This window comes from Scyliorhinus torazame, chromosome 18, assembly GCF_047496885.1.
Source record: "Scyliorhinus torazame isolate Kashiwa2021f chromosome 18, sScyTor2.1, whole genome shotgun sequence".
Classification (NCBI taxonomy): domain Eukaryota; kingdom Metazoa; phylum Chordata; class Chondrichthyes; order Carcharhiniformes; family Scyliorhinidae; genus Scyliorhinus; species Scyliorhinus torazame.
In genome coordinates, this window is record NC_092724.1 from 44,774,063 (window position 1) to 44,801,581 (window position 27,519).

General features: G+C 46.9%; 1 protein-coding gene across 4 annotated transcripts in view; it reads left to right on the top strand.

Moving 5' to 3' along the window:
• LOC140395181 (phosphatidylinositol 4-phosphate 5-kinase type-1 gamma-like) overlaps positions 1–27,232 on the top strand; it is a 176,700-nt gene extending 149,468 nt beyond the window's left edge. For 2 of the 4 annotated variants that reach the window (XM_072482690.1, XM_072482692.1), the window contains 4 exons: positions 618–765; positions 2,383–2,457; positions 18,048–18,131; positions 26,396–27,232. In XM_072482690.1, coding sequence (XP_072338791.1) covers positions 618–765; positions 2,383–2,457; positions 18,048–18,131; positions 26,396–26,398 — 310 coding nt within the window. In that variant the 3' untranslated portion in view covers positions 26,399–27,232. The remainder of the gene's footprint in view (positions 1–617; positions 766–2,382; positions 2,458–18,047; positions 18,132–26,395) is intronic. The other 2 variants (XM_072482691.1, XM_072482693.1) reach the window with 2 other exon arrangements.
• Positions 27,233–27,519: the final 287 nt, after the last annotated feature.

The window sequence follows — 27,519 nt, forward strand, 5'->3', positions numbered from 1 at the left end:
GAAAATGCAAAGTTTAACTGTGAGGATAAATGCAACCATGTCCAGTTTTTAAGAACAGTGTCTTGTGCAACGTTTAGAAATAAGCGGAATTTGGAAATTTGTCTAAAATTAACTTGAGATTTTCTGTGTGTGATAGCATTTCAGAAATTTGAACAAGCTAATTTGACAAAATGCTAAATTTGGGAAATTCAATTTTCCTGCTTGTGTAGTTTCTTGGTTACACTACTGTGTGTTCGCTGTCCTTATGTTATACCTGTACATGCGGAAGCACACTGTACCAGTACAATACTTAAATGTATTTTAGAATACTGACCCAAGTACTGTGTCCGCAATATATTCCAGTGCATATTGACACTCTGTCCGCAGCATTCTAACTGCGTATGTTTGTTTATTAACACGCTGCTCCTAGTATTGTGTGTACCAACACAATCTACTCCAAACTGATGCTTCAAGCTTACTTCAATACTAGTAGTGTTCTCCAGGGATTGATGCTGGGCACAATACTGTTCATTATTTTTATTCCTCAATAGGTTTGCGGATTGTTAGGTGTTTAATTGCATGTTTGTGTGTCTACAGTAGGTCTCTTCGAACCTTAAATAAGAATTTTTTTAATACAGGGAAGTTCCTTCAGCATCTGCACGTACAAGTTCCACTGTTACATTGGAAGCAGACACTGTGAGTCAGATCTCTGAGGCAGCTAGCCATGCCTCTGAGGAGGCCGAAGAAGATGAAGAGGAGGAAGTTCCAGTAACAGACATATATTTTGTGAGTATAACAATTGCTGAAATAAATACTTTTGACTGATTTCTAGGTAGGCGAAACATCTTCAGTCAATAAGGTATACAAAGGAATTTTATGGAATGTGTTGAACAGTCCTCTACCAGAGGAAGTTAACATTTTTGACGAGCACATGTTTTAAGAATTTTGTGCACAAAGTGGCATTTGTTCATGAAGGGTACAGTTCTATTTCTACCTACGTTAATTATTTTTGCGCATATTGCTGTAAAAATGGAAGTACAATTCAGGAAACAACCAATGCCAGCAAAGTCCTGATGTGGGAGACACCTCCAGGAAGACTGCTCACTTAAATTTGTGCCAGGTACATAAGCTGGTTTGTCCTAGCTTCTCCTTATAATTATGGTGATAGCAGCTGTATTTTAATCAATGAATCACTTTCCTTAAGCTGCACCATGCATGAGAGTTTTGTCAAATCTATCTCCATTTATCTCCTTCAGTACTGTGTTTTAGAATCATTTGGAATTGGGCTATACAAAATTTAATAGATTTGAAATGTTCTAAATGTTCTAAACTTGGCATGCCTTTCAGTGTCTGCAGTTATGGAGTATGAGCTGTGAAATTTCATCAACTTTTATTTAAGGTCTTCATCTTTCACATTCATCACAGCCAGTCTAGCAGCATAGTGCCCTGATGGGCTTTCATTTCTTGGGTAGTTATGGTATCTGTTGTGCACCAAGTGAAGGCTCCAACCTGTGCACGTCTGTTGTTTGATGACCAGTTTCTGACTATCCTGTTTGGAAGGTGGAGCGGTAAACCCAAGTCTCTTTGGGATCGAAATGGTTCCAAGGTGATATACCTGACTGAAATTTTAAACCGGGAAAACCCATTATGGCAATTATGGCAGATTTAGTAATCTGACGAGTCAGCTAGGCAGGTGTGTGCAGAGCGCAAGGGCTGTTTTGATTGACTGACCAGTTTAACTTGTTAAAGTGACCTAGAAAGGTAGACCTGTCACTCAGCACTAGGATGTTTTCCACTCATATTTTCACAACACTAGTTTTGTGTATCTTAGATCACCCGCTCAAGGGATTAATTGTTTGCGTAAAACCATTGTTTGCCATAGATTACATTTTTCAACATCAAAAAAGCTGATTGATTGTTCCTTGTGTGAATGCTCTATTGTGACTCTTCTTTGCAGGGGTCATAGTTGAAGACAAATTAATTATTTTGCCTTCACCCTTTACCATTTGTCAATGGATATGGTCCAATTTTCGCACTACCTGTAATTTCCTATAAAAAAAATCTTTCAAATAAGCTTGCTTGGACAATTAGGCTAAACATTTTGAGGAAGCATAGAAAGGAGTGTGATTAAAATGAGGCCACACTGTTCTTTTCCAGAGTGCCATAGTTCATCGACAAATAATTTAGAAATTGAGTTTTGTGACAGTTAATGAATGTTATAACTAGGTACCTGGGACATTTTACAACATTTTTACTTTACCTTTTGTTGACATCATCGCATCACATTTTTTTCTCTTTTCTATTTGTTTTCCTCATTTACATTGTTTTAATTCTTTCTTTCCATTCTTTCCACCCTTGCTTTCTCCTTTCCTGTTTGTGTTGTCTTTTTCTCACACCATCCAGTTTACGGATGGAAAGTACTGGATTTACTCTCCACGACGCAGTTGTTCCCGAGCCACTTCAATTTCTGATGAGAGTGTAAGTTGGTTGTATTTAAAGATCATCCTGAGTGTCGCCAAATCTACCATCACCTCTGTTTTGTGTTCTTCATTTGTGCTCCTAAATTTAGTTTTAAATATGTTTACCATCTCATCTTTATAAAAGTTTGAAACTTGTTTTCAGACCATAATAGTTATTGGTGGAAACATTGAACAGTACTAAATCAGTGCGGAAACTTGGCATTTCCATTGCAGAAAACGTTTCTGGTTCACCAACACTAAAACTGGTGTGTCAATAAAGCTTGATTAGCAAAATGTCTGCTACTTGGCACTAGAGGTGAAAAGATTTCCCAAAGGCTTATGCTGGTAAAATGCCGTATATATATTTTTCCGCACTCTATTATATTTTGTCAGGATAATGGCGGACCCAAAGCTAGGGGCAACAACCATTTTGGCTATTTCCGAGATTGTGGCAATTAGACAGTGAGCTGCCATTGGGGTTTCTGTGGGGCATGGGACGATGTGAGATCCCGTCAGAGGGCTGGCAGCTGTTGGGTTCCAGTAATGCCATTGGGAGTAGAGGCAACTGCTGGCACTGCACCCATCCTATAGAGGCAGCATCGATGCTGGATTGGGATCACCTGGGCCAGCCAGGCAGGTCCCAGGGAAGGGAGGGGGTGTGGTTGGTGAGGAAAAGATGTTCCTATGGGGCGGGGGGCATTAATTGTCTGAACAGGCATTTCCTTTTTTTTTAATTTATTCAAATTTTCACATAATATCAACAACAAAATACAGAAAAGAAAGGAACAAATCTGCCCCCTCCATATACATAAATAATAGATTAACAACCTTCATCAACACAAAGGCAAATATACACGCCCAGTCAAGAAAAACGAACCTCCCCCGCCCCCGGTTGCTGCTGCTGCTGACCATCTTCTAACGTTCTGCCAGGAAGTCTAGGAACGGTTGCCACCGCCTGAAGAACCCTTGCACCGATCCCCTTAAGGCAAATTTCACCCTCTTCAATTTTATAAACCCCGCGATATCGTTGATCCAGGATTCCACGCTTGGGGGCCTCGCATCCTTCCACTGAAGAAGAATCCTTCGTCGGGCTACCAGGGACGCAAAGGCCAGAATACCGGCCCCTTTTGCCTCCTGCACTCCCGGCTCCTCTGCCACCCCAAATATTGCGAGCCCCCAGCCCGCTTGACCCTGGAACCTACCACCTTCGACACTGTCCTCGCTACACCCTTCCAAAAGTCCTCCAGTGCTGGGCACGCCCAGAACACGTGGGTGTGGTTTGTTGGGCTCCCTGAGCACCTAACACCCCTGTCCTCGCACCCAAAGAACCGGCTTATCCTTGCCTCGGTCATGTGAGCCTTATGCAGCACCTTAAATTGTATGAGGCTGAGCCTCGCACAAGAGGAGGAAGAGTTCACTCTCCCCAGGGCATCCGCCCACGTCCCCTCGTCGATCTCCTCACCCAACTCCTCCTCCCACTTACCCTTTAGCTCCTCCAACGAGGCCTCCTCCTCCTCCTGCATCACCTGATATGTTGCCAAGATCCTCCCCTCTCCAACCCACACCCCCGACAGCACCCTGTCCTGGACCCTGCGTGGCGGCAACAGTGGGAAGTCCACCACCTGCCGCCGAACAAACGCCCTGACCTGCATACATCTGAAGGTGTTCCCCGGGGGAGCCCAAACTTCTCCTCCAGCTCACCCAGGCTCGCGAACTTCCCGTCCACAAATAGGTCTCCCATCCTTCTAATACCTGCCCTGTGCCAGCTCAAGAACCCTCCGTCCATCCTCCCCAGGACAAACCGGCGGTTCCCCCGAATTGGGGACCACACCGAAGCCCCCCCCCCCCCCCCCCCCCCCCTGTGACGTCTCCATTGCCCCCAAATTCTGAGTGTAGCCGCCACCACCGGGCTCGTGGTATACCTCGTTGGAGGAAGTGGCAGCGGCGCCGTCACCAGCGTCTCCAGGCTCGTGCCCACACAGGACGCCATCTCCAGCCTCTTCCATGCCGCCTCATCGCACATAATACCCACAGAAGTTGGGCAGCGCCAACCCCCCCTACCCCTGCACCGCTCCAGGAACACCCTTCTCACCCTCGGGGTCTTCTGCGCCCACACAAACCCCATAACGCTCCTGTTAACCCGCCTGAAGAAGGCCTTAGCGATCAGGATGGGGAGGCATTGGGTCAGGAACAAAAACCTCGGGAGCACCGTCATTTTAACTGACTGCACCCTACCCGCCAGGTAGAGTGGCAGCACGTCCCACCTCTTAAACACCTCCTCCATCTGCTCCACCAGCCTCGTGAAGTTAAGCTTATGTAGGGCCCCCAGCTCCTAGCCACCTGGACACCCAGGTACCTGAAACTCCTCTCCGCCCTTTTTAGCGGGAGCTCACCAATCCCCCTCTCCTGGTCCCCTGGGTGCACTACGAACAACTTGCTCTTCCCCATATTAATCTTGTACCCGGAGTAATCTCCAAACTCCCTAAGGATCCTCATCACCTCCGGCATTCCCCCCACCGGTCTGCCACATATAGCAGCAAATCATCCGCATAGAGCGACACCAGATGCTCCTCCCCACCCCGCACCAGCCCCCTCCAGTTCCTCGACTCCCTCAACGCCATGGCCAGGGGTTCAATCGCCAGCGCAAAGAGCAGGGGGGGACAGGGGACACCCCTGCCTCGTCCCCCGGTGTAGCCGGAAATACTCTGACCTCCTTCTGTTCGTGGCCACACTCGCCACCGGGGCCTCATATAGCAGCCCCATCCACCTGACGAACCCCTCCCCGAACCCAAACCTTTCCAACATCTCCCACAGGTACCCCATTCCACCCTATCAAAGGCCTTCTCCGCATCCATCGCCGCCACTATCTCCGCCTCCCCTTCCATCGCTGGAATCATTATAACATTCAAGAGCCTCCGTACATTAGTATTCAACTGCCTCCTTTTCACGAACCCCGTCTGATCCTCGTGTATGACCTGCGGCACACAGTCCTCTATCCTCATGGCCAAAATCTTTGCCAGCAACTTTGCATCTACATTTAGGAGTGAGATCAGCCTATATGACCCACACTGTAGGGGATCTTTGTCCCGCTTCAGTATCCAGGAAATTAGCGCTCTCGACATCGTCCCTCCCCTTGCCTCGTTGAAGGTCCTTACCAACAGCGGGCCCAGCAGGTCCGCATACTTCTTGTAAAATTCAACCGGGAACCCATCTGGCCCCGGTGCCTTCTCCGCCTGCATGTTCCCTATCCCTTTGACCAACTCCTCCAACCCAGCCGGCGCCCCCAACCCCGCCACCTGCCCCTCCTCCACCCTTGGAAACCTCAGCCGGTCCAGGAAGCGACCCATTCCTCCCTTCCTCCAGTGGGGGCTCAGACTGGTACAGTATCTCGTGGAAGTCCCTGAAGACCCCATTGATACCCACTGCACTTTGCACCGTGCTCCCTCCTCCATCCCTAACTCCCCCGATCTCCCTAGCTGCCTCTCGCTTCCGAAGCTGGTGCACCAGCATCCGGCTCGCCTTTTCTCTGTATTCATATGCCGCCCCCTGCGCCTTCCTCCACTGCGCCTCCGCCTTCCTGGTGGTCAACAAATCGAACTCCGCCTGGAGGCTACGCCACTCCCTTGGCAATCCCTCCTCCGGGCCTCCGCGTACCTCCTGTCCACCATCACCATCTCCCCCACCAACCTCTCCCTCTCTCTCCTCTTCCCCCCTCTCCTTGTGTGCCCTAATGGAATCAGCTCTCCTCTGACCACCGCCTTCAGCACCTCCCAGACCACCCCTACTTGCACCACCCCATTGTCATTAGCCTCCAGGTACCTCTCTATACACCCCCGGACCCGCCCGCTCACCCCCTCGTCCGCCAGCAACCCCACCTCTAGGCGCCACAGCGGGCGCTGGTCCCTCTCCTTCCCCAACTCGAGGTCCACCCACTGCGGAGCATGATCAGAAATGGCTATCGCCGAGTACTCCGTATCCTCCACCCTCGGAATCAGCGCCCTGCTCATGACAAGAAAAGTCAATCCGGGAGTAGGCCTTGTGGACATGGGAGAAGAATGAAAATTCCCTGGCCCCCGGCCTCGCAAACCTCCATGGGTCCACCCCTCCCATCTAGTCCATGAACCCCCTCAGCACCTTGGCCGCCGCCGGCCTCCTGCCTGTCCTAGACATAGAGCGATCCAGTGCCGGGTCCAGCACAGTGTTGAAATCCCCCCCCCCCCCCCCCATTATTAGACCCCCTGTCTCCAGGTCTGGAATCCGGCCCAGCATACGCCGCATGAACCCCGTATCGTCCCAATTCGGGGCATATACATTGACCAACACCACCCGCTCCCCCTGCAGCTTGCCACTTACCATCACATACCTACCGCCATTGTCTGCCACAATGCTCGACGCCTCGTACGACACTCTCTTCGCCACCCCCCGATTTTTTGCATCCAAACCCGAATGAAACACCTGCCCTACCCACCCCTTTCGCAACCTTACCTGATCCGCCACCCTCAGGTGCGTCTCCTGAAGCATGGCCACATCCGCCTTCAGCCCCTTCAGGTGCGCGATCACCCGGGCCTGCTTGACCGGCCCATTCAGTCCCCTTACATTCCAGGTTATCAGCCGGATCAGGGGGCTACTCACCCCCCCTCCCCCGCCGACGAGCCATAGCCCTTCCTAGGTCAGCCACGTGCACGCGCCCCCGCACGACCCGTTACCCACAGCGGGAGTCCCCCGCCCCGACCTCCTCTACCAACTCCAGCTCCCCCTTGGCCATTCCAGCAGCAACCCGGTTCTCCTCCTTCCCCCCCCCCCCCCCCCCCCCCCAAAGCTAGGTCCTCCCCTAGCTGCATTGCTCCCCTCATTGCACTCCTGTAAGTCTGCTGACCCCGGCCACTCCCGCTGCTCCATCGACCCTCTTCTCTCTCTCTCTCTTCCCCCCGCCCCCCCCAATCCACCAGCAGGCACTCATCCATTCCACTCCCCGCGCGGGAGAAAAGCCCGCACTTCCCAGCTCCGGCACCGCCCCTTCAACCCTACGCGTGGGAAAAAGCCTGTGCTTTCCACTCGCCCACCTCCTCTGGCACAGCTCCCTTTCCAGGCCCGGTCCTACTACCCCCAACTCTGGCCTCCCCCCACCGCGGGGCCCCATCTCCCCTACCGATCATCAACCCCCCAAGCAGTTTACCTACCTACCTAGTGGGCAGCACGGTAGCATTGTGGGTAGCACAATTGCTTCACAGCTCCAGGGTCCCAGGTTCAATTCCAGCTTGGGTCACTGTCTGTGCGGAGTCTGCACATCCTCCCCATGTGGGCGTGGGTTTCCTCCGGGTGCTCCGGTTTCCTCCCACAGTCCAAAGATGTGCAGGTTAGGTGGATTGGCCATAATAAATTGCCCTTAGTGTCCAAAATTGCCCTTAGTGTTGGGTGGGGTTACTGGGTTATGGGGATAGGGTGGAGGTGTTGACCTTGGGTAAGGTGCTCTTTCCAAGAGCTGGTGCAGACTTGATGGGCCGAATGGCCTCCATCTGCACCGTAAATTCTATGATTACCCCCCCCCAACGAGCCCACCCGGCGGACCTAACCAAAACAATGCCCAATGAACCCCCGAAAAACAAAGAACCCCCCCTCGAAACACAACACAACAATCCCCAACCATCCCTCCACCGCGACCCCGACCCTTAGTCCGAGTCCAGTTTTTCAGCCTGAACAAAGGCCCACGCCTCCTCCGGGGACTCGAAATAATGATGTTGGTCCTTTTTTTAAAAATATATTTTATTCAAAATTTTTGGCCAACCATAACAGTACATTGTGTATCTTTCACACAGTATTATAACAATATAAATAACAATGGCCAGTTTTTTAAACAAGAAATAAATAATATATAAGCAACATCAAAATAAAAAAAAACTAAATGGCAACTGCCTTGTCCCAAATAAATACCCTCCAAAAAATACAATTCAGCCGTCCAGTATACAATTACCTATAACAACAACCTATACATATTATACTTATACACTAACATCCCTGAGAGTCCTCCCCCCCCCCCCCCCCCCCCGCCTTCCTGGGTTGCTGCTGCTGTCTTCTTCTTTTCCATTCCCTCTATCTTTCTGTGAGGTATTCGACGAACGGTTGCCACCGCCTGGTGAACCCTTGAGCCGATCCCCTTAGGACGAACCTAATCCGTTCCAGCTTTATAAACCCTGCCATGTCATTTATCCAGGTCTCCACACCCGGGGGCTTGGCTTCCTTCCACATCAACAGTATCCTGCGCTGGGCTACTAGGGACGCAAAGGCCAAAACATCAGCCTCTTTCGCCTCCTGCACTCCCGGCTCTTCTGCAACCCCGAATATAGCCAACCCCCAGCTTGGTTCGACCTGGACCCCCACCACCTTCGAAAGCACCTTTGTCACCCCCACCCAAAACCCTTGTAGTGCCGGACATGACCAGAACATGTGGGTGTGATTCGCTGGGCTTCTCGAGCATCTCGCACACCTATCCTCTACTCCAAAAAATTTACTGAGCCGTGCTCCAGTCATATGCGCAGTGTGTAACACGTTAAATTGTATCACGCTTAGCCTGGCACACGAGGACGATGAGTTTACCCTACTTAGGGCATCAGCCCACAGCCCCTCCTCAATCTCCTCCCCCAGCTCTTCTTCCCATTTCCCTTTCAGCTCATCTACCATAATCTCCCCCTTGTCCCTCATTTCCCTATATATGTCTGATGCCTTACCATCCCCCACCCATGTCTTTGAGATCACTCTGTCCTGCACCTCCTGCGTCGGGAGCTGCGGGAATTCCCTCACCTGTTGCCTCGCAAAAGCCCTCAGTTGCATATACAGGAATGCATTCCCCTGGGGCAACCCATATTTTTCGGTCAGCGCTCCCAGACTTGCAAACGTCCCATCTACAAACAGATCTCTCAATTGTGTTACTCCTGCTCTTTGCCATGTTCCAAATCCCCCATCCATTCTCCCCGGAGCAAACCTATGGTTATTTCTTATCGGGGACCACACCGAGGCTCCCGTCTTTCCCCTATGCCGTCTCCACTGCCCCCAAATTTTCAGAGTAGCCACCACCACCGGGCTTGTGGTGTATTTCTTCGGTGAGAACGGCAACGGCGCCGTCACCACAGCTTGTAGGCTAGTCCCCCTGCAGGACGCCCTCTCCAATCTCTTCCACGCCGCTCCCTCCTCTTCTCCCATCCACTTACATACCATTGAGATATTGGCGGCCCAGTAGTACTCACTTAGGCTCGGTAGTGCCAGCCCCCCCCTATCCCTACTACGCTGCAAAAATGCCTTCCTCACTCTCGGGGTCTTCCCAGCCCACACAAAACTCATGATACTCTTCTCAATCCTTTTGAATAAAGCCTTCGTGATCATCACCGGGAGGCACTGAAACACAAAGAGGAATCTCGGGAGGACCACCATTTTAACCGCCTGCACCCTCCCTGCCAGTGACAGGGATACCATGTCCCATCTCTTGAAGTCCTCCTCCATCTGTTCCACCAACCACGTTAAATTTAACCTATGCAATGTACCCCAATTCTTGGCTATCTGGATCCCCAAGTAGCGAAGGTCCCTTGTTACCTTCCTCAGCGGTAAGTCCTCTATTTCTCTGCTCTGCTCCCCTGGATGCACCACAAACAACTCACTTTTCCCCATGTTCAGTTTATATCCTGAAAATTCTCCAAACTCCCCAAGTATCCGCATTATCTCTGGCATCCCCTCCGCCGGGTCCGCCACATACAACAACAAATCGTCCGCATACAGAGATACCCGGTGTTCTTCTCCTCCCCTGAGTACTCCCCTCCACTTCCTGGAACCCCTCAATGCTATTGCCAGGGGCTCTATCGCCAGTGCAAACAATAATGGGGACAGAGGACATCCCTGCCTCGTCCCTCTATGGAGCCGAAAATACGCAGACCCCCGTCCATTCGTGACCACGCTCGCCATCGGGGCCCTATACAGCAGCTGTATCCATCTAATATACTCATCTTCAAAGCCAAATCTCCTCAACACCTCCCACAAATAATCCCACTCCACTCTATCAAATGCTTTCTCGGCATCCATCGCCACCACTATCTCCGCTTCCCCCTCTGGTGGGGGCATCATCATTACCCCTAGCAGCCTCCGTATATTCGTATTCAGCTGTCTCCCCTTCACAAACCCAGTTTGGTCCTCATGGACCACCCCCAGGACACAATCCTCTATCCTCATTGCCATTACCTTGGCCAGAATCTCAGCGTCTACGTTCAGGAGGGAAATAGGCCTATAGGACCCGCATTGCAGCGGGTCCTATAGGCCTATAGGACCCGCATTGCAGCGGGTCTTTTTCCTTCTTTAGGAGAAGCGATATCGTTGCCTCTGACATAGTCGGGGGCAGCTGTCCCCTTTCCCTCGCCTCATTAAAGGTTCTCATCAGTAGCGGGGCGAGCAAGTCCACATATTTCCTGTAAAATTCAACTGGGAATCCATCCGGTCCCGGGGCCTTCCCCGCCTGCATGCTCCTAATTCCTTTCACTACTTCCTCCATTTCGATCTGTGCTCCCAGTCCCACCCTCTCCTGCTCCTCCACCTTAGGAAATTCCAGCTGGTCCAGAAAACACATCATTCTCTCCTTCCCATCTGGGGGCTGAGCTTCATATAATCTTTCATAGAATGCCTTGAACACTCCATTCGCTCTCTCCGCTCCCCGCTCCATCTCTCCCTCCTCATCCCTCACTCCCCCTATTTCCCTCGCTGCTCCCCTTTTCCTGAATTGGTGGGCCAGCAACCTGCTCGCCTTCTCCCCATATTCGTACTGTACACCCTGTGCCTTCCTCCACTGTGCCTCTGCAGTACCCGTTGTCAGCAAATCAAGTTCTACGTGTAGCCTTTGCCTTTCCCTGTACAGTCCCTCCTCCGGTGCCTCCGCATATTGCCTGTCCACCCTCAAGTTCTTGCAGCAACCGCTCCCGTTCCCTACTCTCCTGCTTTCCTTTATGTGCCCTGATTGATATCAGCTCCCCTCTAACCACTGCCTTCAGCGCCTCCCAGACCACTCCCACCTGGACCTCCCCATTATCATTGAGTTCCAAGTACTTTTCAATACACCCCCTCACCCTTAGACACACCCCCTCATCCGCCATTAGTCCCATGTCCATTCTCCAGGGTGGACGCCGTTTTTTTTCCTCCCCTATCTCCAAGTCCACCCAGTGTGGAGCGTGATCCGAAATAGCTATCGCCGTATACTCCGTCCCCCTCACCTTCGGGATCAACGCCCTTCCCAAAACAAAAAAGTCTATTCGCGAATAAACTTTGTGGTCATAGGAGAAAAACGAAAACTCCTTGCTCCTAGGTCTGCTAAATCTCCATGGGTCTACTCCTCCCATCTGCTTCATAAAGTCTTTAAGCACCTTGGCTGCTGCCGGCCTCCTTCCAGTCCTGGACCTCGATCTGTCCAGCCCTGGTTCCAGCACCGTGTTAAAATCTCCACCCATTACCAACTTCCCCACCTCTAGGTCCGGGATATGTCCTAACATGCGCCTCATAAAGTTGGCATCATCCCAGTTCGGGGCATATACGTTCACCAAGACCACCGCCTCCCCCTGTAATTTGCCACTCACCATCACGTATCTGCCCCCACTATCTGCCACCATGGTCTTTGCCGCAAACATTACCCGCTTCCCCACTAGTATAGCCACCCCCCTGTTTTTCGCATCTAGCCCCGAATGAAACACCTGCCCCACCCATCCTTTGAGTAGTCTAACCTGGTCTATCAGTTTCAAATGCGTCTCCTGTAACATAACCACATCTGCCTTAAGTTTCTTAAGGTGTGCGAGTACCCGTGCCCTCTTTATCGGCCCGTTCAGCCCTCTCACATTCCATGTGATCAGCCGGGTTGGGGGGCTCTTTACCCCCCCCCCCCCTTGTCGATTAGCCATCCCCTTTTATCCAGCTCCTCACCCGGTTCCCACGCAGCTGTGTCCCCCCCAGGCGGTGCCCTCCCGCCCCGCCCACCCCACCCCATGCCAGCTCCCCCTTCTCCCCAGCAGCAGCAACCCAGTAAATCCCCCCCCCCCCCGCTAGATCCCCCACTAGCGTAGTTACACCCCCCATGTTGCTCCCAGAAGTCAGCAAACTCTGGCCGACCTCGGCTTCCCCCCGTGACCTCGGCTCGCACCGTGCGACGCCCCCTCCTTCCTGCTTCCCTACTCCCGCCATAATTATCATTGCGCGGGAACAAAGCCCGCGCTTCCCTTTTGGCCCCGCCCCCAATGGCCAACGCCCCCAGCTCCTCCACCTCCCTTCCTCCCTCCCCCACAACCTGTGGAAGAGAGAAAAGTTACCGGGTCGCAGGATTAACAACATAAAAATCATCTCTTCCCCCCCTTTTTCCCCCCTCTTCGGCCCCCATATTCGCCCCACCACTTTGTCTCAAACGTTCTTTTTTAATAACCCGCTTATTCCAATTTCTCTTCAACAATAAATGTCCACACCTCATCCGCCGTTTCAAAGTAGAGGTGCTTCCCTTGATATGTGACCCACAGTCTTGCCGGCTGCAGCATTCCAAATTTAATCTTTTTATGAAGCACCGCCTTGGCCCGATTAAAGCTCGCCCTCCTTCTCGCCACCTCCGCACTCCAGTTTTGATATACGCGGATCACCGCGTTCTCCCACCTACTGCTCCGAGTTTTCTTTGCCCATCTGAGGACCATCTATCTGTCCTTAAAACGGAGGAATCTCACCACTATGGCTCTGGGAATTTCTCCTGCTCTCGGTCCTCGCGCCATCACTCGGTATGCTGCCTCCACCTCCAACGGACCCGTCGGGGCCTCCGCTCCCATTAACGAGTGCAGCATCGTGCTCACATATGCCCTGACGTCCGCCCCTTCTGCACCTTCAGGAAGCTTGGTCCTTAAATTCTTCCTCCTCGCATTATTCTCCAGCACCTCCAGCCTTTCCACACATCGTTTATGGTGTGCCTCGTGCATCTCCGTCTTCACCACCAATCCCTGTATATCGTCCTCGTTCTCGGCAGCCTTTGCCTTCACGACCCGAAGCTCCCGCTCCTGGGTCTTTTGCTCATCTTTTGGCCCTTCAATCGCCTGTAATATCAGGGCCAACAGCTCCTTCTTCATCTCCTTTTTAAGCTCTTCCACGCAGCGTTTCAAAAACTCGTGTTGTTCAGGGCCCCATATTAAACTGCCACCTTCCGATGCCATCTTGGTTTTTGCTTGCCTTCCTTGCCGCTGCTCTAGGGGATCCACCGCAATCCGGCCACTTTCCTCTCCTTTTTCCATCCGTATCCAGGGGGGATTCCCTTCTGGTTTACCGCACAGTACTTTTAGCCGTTAAAATTGCCGTTGGGGCTCTTATTAAGAGCCCAAATGTCCGTTCCACCGGGAGCTGCCGAAACGTGCGACTTAGCTGGTCATCGCCGCACCCGGAAACCCAATGATGTTGGTCCTTATAGGCGACCCACAGATGCGCCGGCTGCAGCATACTGAAGTTCACCCCCTTCCTATGCAGGACTGCCTTTGCCCGGTTGTAACCGGCCCTCTTCTTCGCCACCTCCGCGCTCCAATCCTGTTAGATCCGGACCTCTGCGTTCTCCCACCTGCTGCTCTACTCCTTTTTGGCCCACACTCTCGATCAGCAAACCGGTGGAACCGCATCAACACCGACCGCGGCAGCTCGCTGGGCTTGGGCCTCCTCGCCAGCACTCGGTGGGCCCCCTCCAGCTCCAAGGGCCCCTGAAAGGCCCCCGCTCCCATCAGCGAATTCAGCATGGTGACCACGTAGGCCCCCACGTCCGATCCCTCCAGCCCCTCCGGGAGACCCAGGATCCGCAGGTTCTTCCGCCACAACCGGTTCTCCATCTCCTCGAACCTCGCCTGCCATTTCTTGTGGAGCGCCTCGTGCGCCTCCACCTTCACCGCCAGGCCCAGGATCTCCTCCTCGTACTCCGAGACCTACTGCCGGACCTCCCGAATCGCCACCCCTTGGGCCGTCTGGGTCTCCAGCAGCTTATCGATTGAAGCCTTCATCGACTCCAGGAGCTCTGCTTCCAGTTCCTTAAAACAGCGCTGGAGAAGCTCCTGTTGCTCTTGCGCCCACTGCCTCCACGCTGCCTGGTCTCCGCCCACCGCCATCTTGGTCCTCCTCCCTCGCACCGTTCTTTGCTTCAATGCCACTTCTTTAATCGCCCAACTCCTGGTCCAATCCATACACTATTGGGGGGAATGTTGCTGTCCCCTTCCCACACCGGGAAACGTCGAACTAGCGCCGTTACGGGCCTTAAAAAGAGCCCAAAAGTCCGTTTTTAGCGGGAGCTGCCGAACGTGCGACTTAATTCCGCATAGCCGCAACCAGAAGTCATAGAATCATAGAATTTACAGTGCAGAAGGAGGCTATTCGGCCCATCGAGTCTGCACCTGCTCTTTGAAAGAGCACCCTACCCAAGCCCACACCTCCACTCTATCCCCATAACCCAGTAACCCGACCCAACACTAAGGGCAATTTGGGACACTAAAGGCAATTTAGCATGACCAATCCACCTAACCTGCACATCTTTGGACTGTGGGAGGAAACCGGAGCACCCGGAGGAAACCCACGCACACACGGGGAGAACGTGTAGACTCCGCACAGACAGTGACCCAAGCCGGGAATCGAACCTGGGACTCTGGAGCTGTGAAGCAATTGTGCTAACCACCATGCTACCGTGCTGCCCTGAAGTCCTGAACAGGCATTTCCCCCACTCCCCTGGACCTGCAGGCAGACTGCCAGTGTTTAACAGTGAGCCTTTCCATATGGTGGAGGGCGCACCCACCACTAATATACCAACAGTGGTGTGAAGCAGCCCTTAAGTTGTCCTTAATTGGTTGTCTTAAGGGACCTTTATTGGTTGCTGAGTGGGGAGACCACCCTCCACCATCCCTGATTTCCATGGTGTTGGGGAGGCGTGAGGCTCAACCTCAGCTGCCTTTCACCATTTTTGAGCCCCAAAGTCTAATGGTGGCACTTCAATTCTTTGTTTTTTTTAATGTTAGATATTTTGCAAATAAAATCACAAGCAGATACTGCTTTTGGTGGTACAAAAACAATATATTGTTGAAATGGGATTTGAATTCAGTACTTAGCTAGCTTAAAACATGCCATTCAAAACATTATTTCTGACAAGATACATGGGATCATAGTTTATTTTTAAATTTAGAGTACCCAATTCACTTTTTTCCAATTAAGGGGCAATTTAGTGTGGCCAATCCACCTACCCTGCACATCTTTGGGTTGTGGGGGTGAAAGCCAAGCAAACACGGGGACAATTTGCAAGCTCCACACTGAGAGTGACCCAGAGCCAGGATCGAACCTGGGACCTCAATGCCATGAGGCAGCCGTGCTAACCACTGTACCACCGTGCTGCCTCATGGGATTATAGTTGTCATTACTTATTGCACATTTTCCTCCTTATCAATTATAATCTGGTTTCGGGTATATAGAAATTAGGGGCTAGCAAAAATTTGAGTCCAGAAATGACGATCTTTCTGAAAAGGTTTAAGATTCAGAATTTTCTTCAAACTTAAATGGCTTTATTTCCATGTATGTTATTAAAAAGGTAAGTGATGGACAAAATATTCAATATATTGCTCAAAAGATTAATTATTAAAATGAAGTTACAAGTGAAGAGCAATATATCTGATTTCACTTTTTTCCATGGCCTGTTATCATTAACCAGAGAGCACCAGAAATTGAAAAAAGTTTTGGAAAAAATGATATAAGAATAGCCTCCATTTCTCTTTCCTTCCTCTAGTCTGAGGTGCCTTTTAGCGTTCATTTAAAACATTTAAACTTAATCATTGTCAAAGCCTCAGTTAATAAAGTGTCTTCAATGCTTGGATTTGGTTTGAAACCCGATACGTTTGAGGGAATTAAATGTTCCCCATTTCCTTGCTATAAGCATCCTCTGAGATGAGTTTGTCCAATCTCAATTTAGTTGCTAGTATCCATGAGCCAACAGTGCAAAAAACTATTTTGCCATTAAATTCGTTATCTCAAAGGATTATTGGGAAAAGGAAAATGTCGTAATTGCAGTAGAGGGTGTTTTACTGAGATTGGGATTGAAGCACGTTGTTGGGGCATTGTAGAGGGAGCTTCATTTTGTATCTAACGTGTGCTGTACCTGACTTGGGAGCACTGGATTGGACAATATCGTTGAAGCTTTACACTCTCGCACCTATGTTCTGCTGGCCTTAATTATTGGTGCTGACACTGGGTATCCTAAATTTATTGAAATAAAATACAAGTTCTGTGGTTACATCTCAGTGGAGTTTAAATAGATTGTGATTGAATCCTGGTCAATGCTCATTCATTTATAGTCATGAAGTGACTGTTACAAGCACAACTTCCACTTGATGAGATTTCTGTTGAATTTCTTCAAATATTTTATACTCAACAATAACTGAATTCTATCAAAATGTTAGATACAATATCTGAGAAAATCCCTGTTGCCAATCAGTTGCATAGTTTCTCTTATAAGTATCATTAATAATTGCTCAATTGAATAAAGGGCAGCTTCTCCCCAGGTAGTTAGGTTAATAAAGTACCATAAAAGGTGCGCACTCATCAAGTAAAATGCACAGCCATTTGTTTAAAAAAAAAAAAAAAATGCTCACCTGTTTCATCCCTTCATGAAGGGCATCATGCTGTAGGAACAAATTTCCAAGTACGTGAATGTTGACGCTAAGTATCAGCAGCCAACTTGACCACAGTGTCCGATTCTGTTCTTGCATGGGGTCTGCGTGCCAGACTTGTGCACTTAAACACGCACTATACTCAGTCACCTCACTCACTTCATTCTTCCCATAGAAGTTACTAGCTAGTGATGGGACTCACATGTATTCTACTCCCATGTTGTCAATCAACACCTGACCAATGTAGTTTCCCAACCAGCATGGCTGAGATCAGCTGACTGAACACAGCGTATCATAGAATTTATCATAGAATTTACAGTATGGATTGAGTCTGCTTGCTAAGAAGAAACTATAAGAATTTATTGCTCCTTTAAGTATAGATATAGTAATGATATATCCTGCTAAATGAGAAAGAGGTACTGTATTCAAAAAGATTTAGCAGTCTGCTGTGATTTGCAATATCAGTTCACAATTCCTTCATGCAAGTAATTTATTTTGGGGGGAATAATTTCTAGGAAGTACTGTTGATTTCCATTGAAGTAGTATTGATAGGTTAGAATGGAAGGATTGGTAGCTTGTTAGCATCTTGATTGGGCAAGAGAGAACATTATTGAACGTAAGCTAAACTTCGTGTTAATGGTTTTGTATCATGTTACCTTATTGTATCAAAATAAGACTGAATATACAATACTTTAAGATAAATGTACACATGCTAGAATTCAACATTTTGTGGGGATAATAACATGCGAGCCACTGCATCACAAAATGGTTTCATTGCTATCAGCAGTGCTGCTGACATGTTCTTTTTAGCCTTCCTGTATTCATGCTCTAGATATACATGTAACATATGACCTGTTTTTCACCTGTTACTGCCTTTCTTCTTCTTTTTGTTGCTTTCCATTATTTCTGTTCTTCTTGTGTCTTCTTGATTCCGACTATTCAGTATGCAGAAGAGAGGGCCTGGATTTACTCTCCTCTTCACTATGGCTCTCAAGTACGTTCAGTTTCAGACGGAGAAAGTGAAACTGTAAGTGTAATGTCCCGTTTCCTTCAAAAACTTGTGTTAAGAGTAGGTACCTAAGCAGGTGTGGTGATATGTAGGATTAGTACTGAGTCGAATATAAAACTGCAAATGGGATTCAATTTATTTATGAACTTGTTCTCCTTTTACCTTTGTCTATATATAAGCTGATAGTTATTGAATGAACAACACTTGGTATGATATATGTGAAATAACCCTTCTCCCATGCTTAGTGTTTGTCAAGTGTCTACTTCCAAAGAGAGGAAATACATGCATGTTACATTTGGTTTACAATGAACATTCAACTCAGCACTAACGCAGGTTGCATGACTTTAGGTTTGATGACACCGGAAGGTATTTTAATAATGGTATTTTACTATGCTATTATTATTGTATGGTAAAATATTCAAAGGCTTTGTGATCTCAATTTTTATCAGTTTTAGATCAACAGGATTTCCTACATGAGTAATCTTCTGAAACTTGAAGCTTTAGAAGTTCCCAATCAGAAAGATGCAGTCCAAATTTAATATACCACCATGTTATTTTCAGTTGCAAGTTCAAACCAGTGGTTGCTGTATTTTTAAACTGCGACTTTAGTTACTGTAGTTGTTGACCAGTTTTATTGCAAAACAAAATCTATTCTCCAATGAAGCTTCCATATCCACAGCATTTGAGTTGATTCCATCTGTACATATCTGCAGTGTCCTCTGGGGAAACTGATTGGACAAGAGTAATCTACAAAAGTAAATAGAACACTGCAGGTAAACTGGAAAATAATAACTTCATATTATGGTCATTAGGCCCCCCAAAAGTCCTTTTTTCATAATATCCATAGTCTTTCTATTGCCCTACACTCATTTGACCCCAATACAGAAAATCATAAAGGCACAAGGGACACCATTAACTGCCTGACCCCCCCCCCCCCCCCCACCCCTTGCAACATCTTTCCCCAGCAAGCACCCTCTCCCTCATAAGGCAGTTCCTCTCTCTCTCTCTCTCGCTCCCTCTCTCCCATTCCGCAGACTTGCTCAAGCCTCGGCTGAAAAAATGGAACTCTGATTCAAAAACACAGACTGCTTTTCCTAGTATTGATCTCTGGGGACACTGTTCAAAATCCAGTGTATTCAACCCAAAACTGAATAGGCCCTAAGTGTTTGACCTACCTGAGGGAGGATCTGTTTCTGAGATGTTTTAGGACACTGCGAGCTGAAAGTTGCCATTCTTGCCTGCAAAGGTTTTAGTTTTGAAATGCAGTAATAAATTGCGGATCAGCTCAGGCCTTGCACTGATCGCCACCAGTCAACTTCCCACTTCCTGCTGCTCCCCTAATCACAGACTGTTGCTCTTCCACATTTGCTGCTGATTGCTAAGTAAACCTGTCAGCAAAAACAGGGAAAAGAACCAGCCTGGGACTGGAGGAGCAGCTCCTTGTGGAATCAGTCACTTACACTTAGCTGTATTTTGACCGAATACATAGAATCATACATAGAAAATAGAAGCAGGAGGGGGCCATTCGGTCCTTTGGGTCTACTCCGCCATTCATTATGATCATGGCTGATCATCAAGTTCAATACCCTGATCCTGCTTTTCCCCCTATATCCCTTAATCCCTTTAGCCCCAAGAGCTATATCCAATTCCTTCTTGAAATTGCACAACATTTTCACCTCAACTGCTCTTTGTGTAGTGAATTCCACAGGTTCACCGCTATCTGCGCGAAGAAATTTCTCCTCACCTCAGTCCTAAAAGGTTTACCCCTTATCCTCAAACTATGACCCTAGTTCTGGACTCCCCCACCATTGGGAACATTCTTTCTGAATCTACCCGGTTTAATCCTGTTAGAATTTTATATGTTTCTATGAGATCCCACATCACTCTTCTGAACTCCAATGAATATAATCCTAACCAACTTATTCTCTCCTCATATGACAGTCTCACCATCCCAGGAATCAGCCTGGTAAACCTTCGCTGCACTCCATTCAAGAACATTCTTCCTCTGATAAAGACACCAAAACTGCACATAATAATCCAGGTGTGGCCTCACTGATGCCCTAGACAACTGTTGTAAAACATCCCTATTCCTAGACTCAAATCCTCTCACTATGAAGGCTAACTTACCATTTTCCTTCTTTACTGCATGCTGCACCTGATCATTTTCAGCGACTGATGTTCGAGGATACCAAGGTTACGCTGTGCATTCACCTTCCTCAATTTAGGCCCATTCAAATAATCAAAGGGATTAACCTCTCCGTATACTGCATCTGCCCACTCACCCAGCCTGCCCAAATCCTGCTGAAGCATCTCTGTATCCTCCTCACAGTTTACCCTCTGACCCAACTTTGTACTATCTGCAAATTTGGAAATATTACATTTAGTTTCTCATCCAAATCATTAATACATACTGTGACCAGTTGAGGTCCGAGCACAGATCCTTGCGGTTCCCAACTAGTCACTGCTTGCCAATCGGAAAAATACCTATTTATTCTAACTTTTTGCTTCCTGTCTGCTAACTAGCTTTCTAGCCATCTCAAGATACTCAATCCCATGTGCTTTAACTTTACATAGTAATCTGCTATGTGAGATCTTGTCGAAAGCCTTCTGAAAGTCTAAATTAACCACATCCACCGGTCTCCCTGGTCAACTTTGCCAGTTACATCTTCAAAGAATTCCAGTAGATTTGTCAAGCATGATTTCCCTTTCATAAATCCATGCTGACTTTGTCTGATTATACTACTGCTTTCAAAATGCTATGAAATCTTTGATAATGGACTTTAGCAACGTCCCTACTATCGACCTTAGGCTCACTGGTCTATAGTTCCCTGTTTTCTCTCTACCTCCCTTTTTGAATAGGTGGGTTATATTAGCTACCCTACAATCTGTAGGAACCATTCCAGAGTCCAAAGAATTTTGGAAAATGACTGCTAATGGATCTACTATTTCTAGGGCTACTTTGTTAAGTACTCTGGGATAAAGATTATCAGGCCCTAGAGATTTCTCCACCTTCAATTCCATTAGTTTCCCTCAAACTGTTTCTCTACTGATACTAATTTCCTTCAGCTCCTCACAAAAACCTGTGTTTCTCAGAACTTCCGGTACATTATTCATGCCTTCCGTTGTGAAATAAAATACAAGTTTAGTTCTTCAGCCATTTCTTCCCTGTTATGAATTCTCCTGTTTCTGACTGTAAGAGCCTACATTAGTTTTTATCAATCTTTTTCTCTTTACATACCGATAGAAATTTTTAAAGTTCGCTGCTAGTTTACTTTCATATTGTATTTTCCTATTCTTAATCAATCCATTGGTCTGCCTTTGCTATGTTTCTATGAGTTCTCTTTGAATTTTAAACTGTTCCCAACCCGCTGGTCTATTGCTTTTGCTTGCTATCTTGTATGCCTCTTCTTTGAATCTAATACTATCTCTAATTTACCTTGTAAGCCATGTATTGGCCACAGTTCCCTTTCTCTACTCTTGCGCCAAATAGGAATAAACAACTTTTGGAGTTCACCCATTTGTTCCTTAAATGCCTGCCATTGCCTGTCCACTTCCTTTCATTAATGTTTCCCAGTCCATCATAGCCAACTCATGCCTCATATCATCATAGTTACCTTTATTAAGATTCAGGACCCCAATGATAAATGTGAAAAAGAATAAAAATATTTATTTAAAAAAAAAAGTTTCAGGACCCTAGTCTTAGATTCAACCACCTCACTATCCACCATGATAAAGAATTCTATCATATTATGGTCGCTCATCCCAAGGATTCTCTCTCAACTAGGTTGCCATTTAATCCTTTCTCATTCCACAACACCAGTCCAGATTTGGCTTGTTCTCTTGTTGGTTCCTCAACGTATGGGTCCAGAAAACCATCCTGTACACGCACCAGAAATTCCTCCTCCTATTGTACTGTGACTAATTTGACTCACCCAATCTATATGCAGATTAAAGTCACCCATAATCACAGATGTTCCTTTAACACATGATTCTCTGATTTCCTGTCTAATGCTATTCCCAACATTACCGTTGCAGTTTGGTGGTCTGTATACCACCTCGACAAATGTTTTTTACCCCGTGGTACAGATTCTACATTATCTGTGCTCATATCTTTCCTCAATATTGTATCAATATTTTATTTAATCAACAATGCAACTCCACCACCTTTTCCTTTCTCTGACCTTTCTAAACACTGAAATGCCCTCAGTTCCCATCATTCGTCACCTTGGAACCATGTCTCCGTAATCCCAACTATATCATATCCATTTACATCTATCCGCTCAACTAATTCATCCATTTGATTTTGAATGCTCCAAGCATTCAGGTACAAAACGTTAAGGCTAGTCCTTTTAACGTTCCTTGACCAGTCCCTACTATTTTCTACAGTGTCATTATCTGATACTGGACATTGGTTTCTCTGCCTATTACTTTTCTTATTCTCCTTGCTTTGTTTTTCTCTTGTTCTTGATTCCCCTTGCTCTGAATCCTAAATCGGCTCCCATCCCCTGCCATATTAGTTTAAACTCTCCCCAACCGCTCTAGCAAGTTCCCCTTCACCCCGGAGCGCATCAGTCCTGGTCCTGCCAGGTGTAACTTCTCTGGGTTGCACAGGTCCCACCTCCCCCAGAACCGCTCCCAATGCTCAGGAATCTGAAACCCTCCCCCTCCCTGTCTTCAGCCACATTCTCCAGAATGTTGGACAACCCTGATTTATGCAATTCAATTACCAAAGAGTGAAAATTTTATTTTTCGTTCCTAACTTCCCTCTACTTGAACTGATGTTTAAAGTCTGCACAATAGTGAACACTTTGCCAAGATCATAATTTTGCAAATCCTGGAGCACACAGAACAAAACTGTGCCCAGTCATTAAAGGATCAAGAACAAAAGTCTCAAATTTAAAATGTGCAAATTAAGCCAATTTTTATGAGCGAAAACTGTGGCTAGAACTCACTAAACTAATCTAGAGGTCCAGGCTAATGCTGTGGGGACATGGGTTCACCATGACAGCTGGCATAATTTGAATTCAGTTTACAAAACCTGGAATTAGAATCCTAGATTATAGAATCATAGAATTTACAGTGCAGAAGGAGGCCATTCGGCCCATCGAGTCTGCACCAGCCCTTGGAAAGAGCACTCTACCCAAGCCCACACCTTAACCCTATCCCTGTAACCCCACCCAACCATTTTGGAAGCAGGCAATTTAGCATGGCCAATCTACCTGACCTGCACATGTTTGGACTGGGTGAGGAAACCAGAGCACCCGGAGAAAGCCCATGCAGACACTGGGAGAGCGTGCAGACTTTGCACACAAGTGACCCAAGCTGGGAATTGAACCTGGGACCCAGGAGCTGTGAAGCAACTGTGCTAACCATTGTGCTACCGTGTTGCCCTATTACAAGCTAGTCTAGTAACCATGATATATCATTGATTGTCGTAAAAGCCCATTTTGTTCACTCGTCCTTTTGGTCATCTTTAGCTGGGCTCCAGATCCATAGCAATGTGGGTGACTCTTCGCTGATCCCCAAAATGACCGACCAAGGTACTCAGTTCAAGAGCAATTAGGGATGGGCAACATACACTGGCCTTGCCGGTCACGGCCACATTCCATGAAGTGATTTGAGAAAAATCTTTAGCACACGGCAAGTGGCTAAGGTTGAGAATGCACTGCCTGAGGGGCAAGTTCACTGAAAGCATTCAAAATGCAATCAAACTTATCTGAAAAGGAAGAATGTGCAGGGTTACAAGGTGGGAGAATGGCATTAAGTGAGTTGCTCATTTGGAGAGCTGGTGCATTTGCAGAGGACTGGAATCCTTTTGTGCACTGTAACAATTCTGTGATTCTGTAGTCTAATTAGAACACCTTGCATCCTCATTCTCAAAGAATAAACTCACATTCGTAACCTAATACAACTGTGTTCATGCTCTTAAACAGTCATTTTCTCCCAGTCTCGGAATTTAAAGCACTATTTGCAGCAAGAGCATGCAACCGACTCCCACTCAGTGCTGTTCCAATTATGACTGGGTGGTAGCTTCATAGAATCCCTACAGTGCAGAATGAGGCCATTTGGTCCATTTGAGTCTGCACCGACCCTTCGAAAGACCACCCTACCTAGGGCCAATTCTCGCCCTATTCTTGCAACCCCACCCTAAGGGGAAATTTAGAATGGCCAATCCATCTAATCTGCGCATCTTTGGACTGAGAAGAAACCCATGCAGAGACAGGCAAAATGTGCAAACTCCACACAGACCGTCACCTGAGGTTGGAATTGAACCTGGGTCCCTGGCACTGTGAGGTAGCAGTGCTAAACATTGTACCACCGTGCTGCGGATTGGATCTTTTCCCACGTTATGTGCACTTGAATGTTTGTGTTAGAAAATTTGAGATCATGCAGCTTTGAATTACCTTGTGCATGAATTGTAATAATGAGTAAAGCAAGTGGTTGGTAGCCTGATCTGAAATATTGGATGTAGTTTGAAGCTTTAGTTACAAACTTATTTTTAATACATTCTAAAACAATAATGTCACAAGTTCCCAGGTTTCACTCAAACCCTTGATGTCATTCGGCCAAATGGGATCCCACTGTTAACCAAAATCTATTAAAAAATAACTTGCAATATTGTTACAATTCTCCTTTACAAATTTGAACAAACTTGTATATTCAACTTCGGCCAAATAAACAAATAATATTCTGGCAATTTGAGTTATTTTAACATTGGTTGCTTGTGAATTTGTATTGTTTTGTAGTTCAATATGTGCTTGGCTGTGGGTTTTCAACCAATATATCAATTTTTTCTCCCTGAAAACTTCCAAGGTGACTTATGTTTGTCTGTTGTCTTTATAGAGCATGGAAAATGTGATGCAAACTAAATTTGAGTTGGCCTGCAGTTAGGCCTATAGTTATGTGTTTGCAGAGAAATTTATATTGGTAATACCTTGCACTGCCTATTATCCAACTGTTTTTGAAGCATTTGCCTATTAAATATAGTGGTGTAATTACCATACCCTGTTATTATGCGCACAGGTCAACAGGTCATAAATACAGTAGAGTTAGATGACCGAAGTTATTTTAACCAAGTGATCAGCTTTCAAAAGCATTTAATTATCACTAGGATTTGGGAGAGATGTTGAGTGTTGCAGTGAGTTAAACATCTTTGGGGTGTGATCTTGCCCAGTCTGATGAGAATGACAGTCCCCTTGTCACAGGCTGTGTAGAAGTTTGTGAAATGAGTTTGGTAGTTTCACCCCTGGTTAGCATGGGCTGTCAAATTGACCCCAGTTTCATTACTAACTGATACTCACTCAGAAATGGTGTGGGAGATCCGAAAATGTTGCACTGGTGCAGGAGGGGTCACGTTTTGAAGGCCCAGGTGTGTTATTGAAAAAGTATGGAGGGACTTTTATTCTCCATCTAACCTATACTGTGCCTGACCTTGGTGTGCTCGTTGGGCAGGGCATGTAGTCTGTCTTACACCACCTTGGGTGTGTTTTATGTTGTAGTGGGGACTGAGATGGAAAGTTCTCAGCTTCCCAGCGCTGATGTTTATTTTTAGTTCAACTGGACAGCAAATAATGCCAACTAGTTTGTAACAGAAACATACTTTTATATTTGTTTTAAATTATAGCCCTAAATGAGTCATTACATTCACTGGTAGTGGGGCTTTTTATAATGTGATGATAGAGCAATACTCTAGCACAATCCTGATTTTGTGTGGATTTGTAAAGAAAATTATGGAGTGAGCTGCACCTCATAATATTCATGCCCAAGCCAGCACCACAGGCGGAGCTGCATCTCATAATATTCATGCCCAAGCCAGCACCACAGGCAGCATCATAGGCAATGTGTCATGAACGCATCTGCACTTAAACAAATTGCTTCATTGATTTCATCTGCTTCATGTAGTTACAGCAAAATTGATGTACAGGTTCCCTTATTGACTTAGTAGATAATTACATTAAGGTAGCCCTAAATTCAATCCTTTGCTGATGCTGAGTTGGCTGATCCCAACTTGGGCCGCGATAGAGATGCAACAATTGACCCTTTAGCTGTTCAGTGATGACCGTTGAAAAGCACGTACGAATAGCGAGGTTATGACAGAAGCAGTCCATTTATGTTGGCCATTCATAATTGTGTGCCCGCTGGCACCCCCCTAATTAACTAGTGTGCCAAATAGCTACTAAGATGAGGAAATAGTGGTATGCAAGCACCTATAAAACCAAGAGCCAACAACCAAGAGCACAAAAGGACACATACTGATATTACGCTATTTTGTTTTTCATCAGTAAATCTTATCCAGATAATTTTTGAAGAATGAAGAGGAAAGTTCTTCGGAAGAACAACTTACTTTGGTCAGAAGCTGCTTCACTCCATTGGATCCGAATATGACATCATTACCTGTGGCTGGGCCCTATGTGTTACAACATGTAGTATGTGAAACTTGGGCAAAGGAAACAGCTGGAACAGAGTCCATGTTGGGGGAAATGGGACCGATAACGCTTTGCGGGGGTGGTGGGCTGGCAGGTGGACTTGTTTGTTAGTGTTAACAAAGTTACTGCCCAACTCTCCTTGCACAGCAACCATATCATGTGATTATGTGGTCGATACTTGTCAGTGACAAATCACTGCCCAGTAGTCTCTGTCCAGCCGAAGCCTGTTCAATTAAATTTTGTCCTCAAATCGATTGCAGAGTGCCATGATCAAGCTCACAGTGAATGTGTATGTTTTTGTTTATCTCTGTCTATGCAGCTTTTGGCAATGTGATTCCAGTTGTGTAAATCATGTGTGAGCAATCAAACTCTTCATTTTGTGCTGAGATTATTTTTGCACAAGTGTTAGTTAACATAAATTTGTTTGTGAATATAAGTACAAATGAGGTATACCGAAACACTGGTAGCTATAAACTTGGAAGCACAATGCAAAACTGAACATGCCTCAGATGGCAGGGTGCATTTTTCTTAATGATGTTGATTATGCAGTTCTCAGCCATTTTATTTATTTTTCATGGGGAGAGGAGTGTAGAAAGCAGAGCAGTATTGTGATTTTGGCATTCAATCAGAAACTCTTATGTACAAAATCAGAAACCCTGTGTACATATATATATAAAAAAAAACTGCACGTCTTTTTATGACTTAAGTGTTTATTTTATGCGTTGATCAGGATGAGAAATAATCTATGGGATGGAACATTTTTTTCCAAATCAGACACCCAGGATTTGAATCAGGCATGCCACAAGTCAATTACAACACACGCTAGATGCAAAGTAAAGCTTTCTCCACATTACTTGATCAAGCACTAGGGTGAGAAGCAGCATGGGTCGGATGCAGAATAAAGTTTTCTTTATATTGTCCTGACAGTGTATCTCTGTCCCAACATTTATAAAGCACCTTCTTTTTGCTTATGTGACACA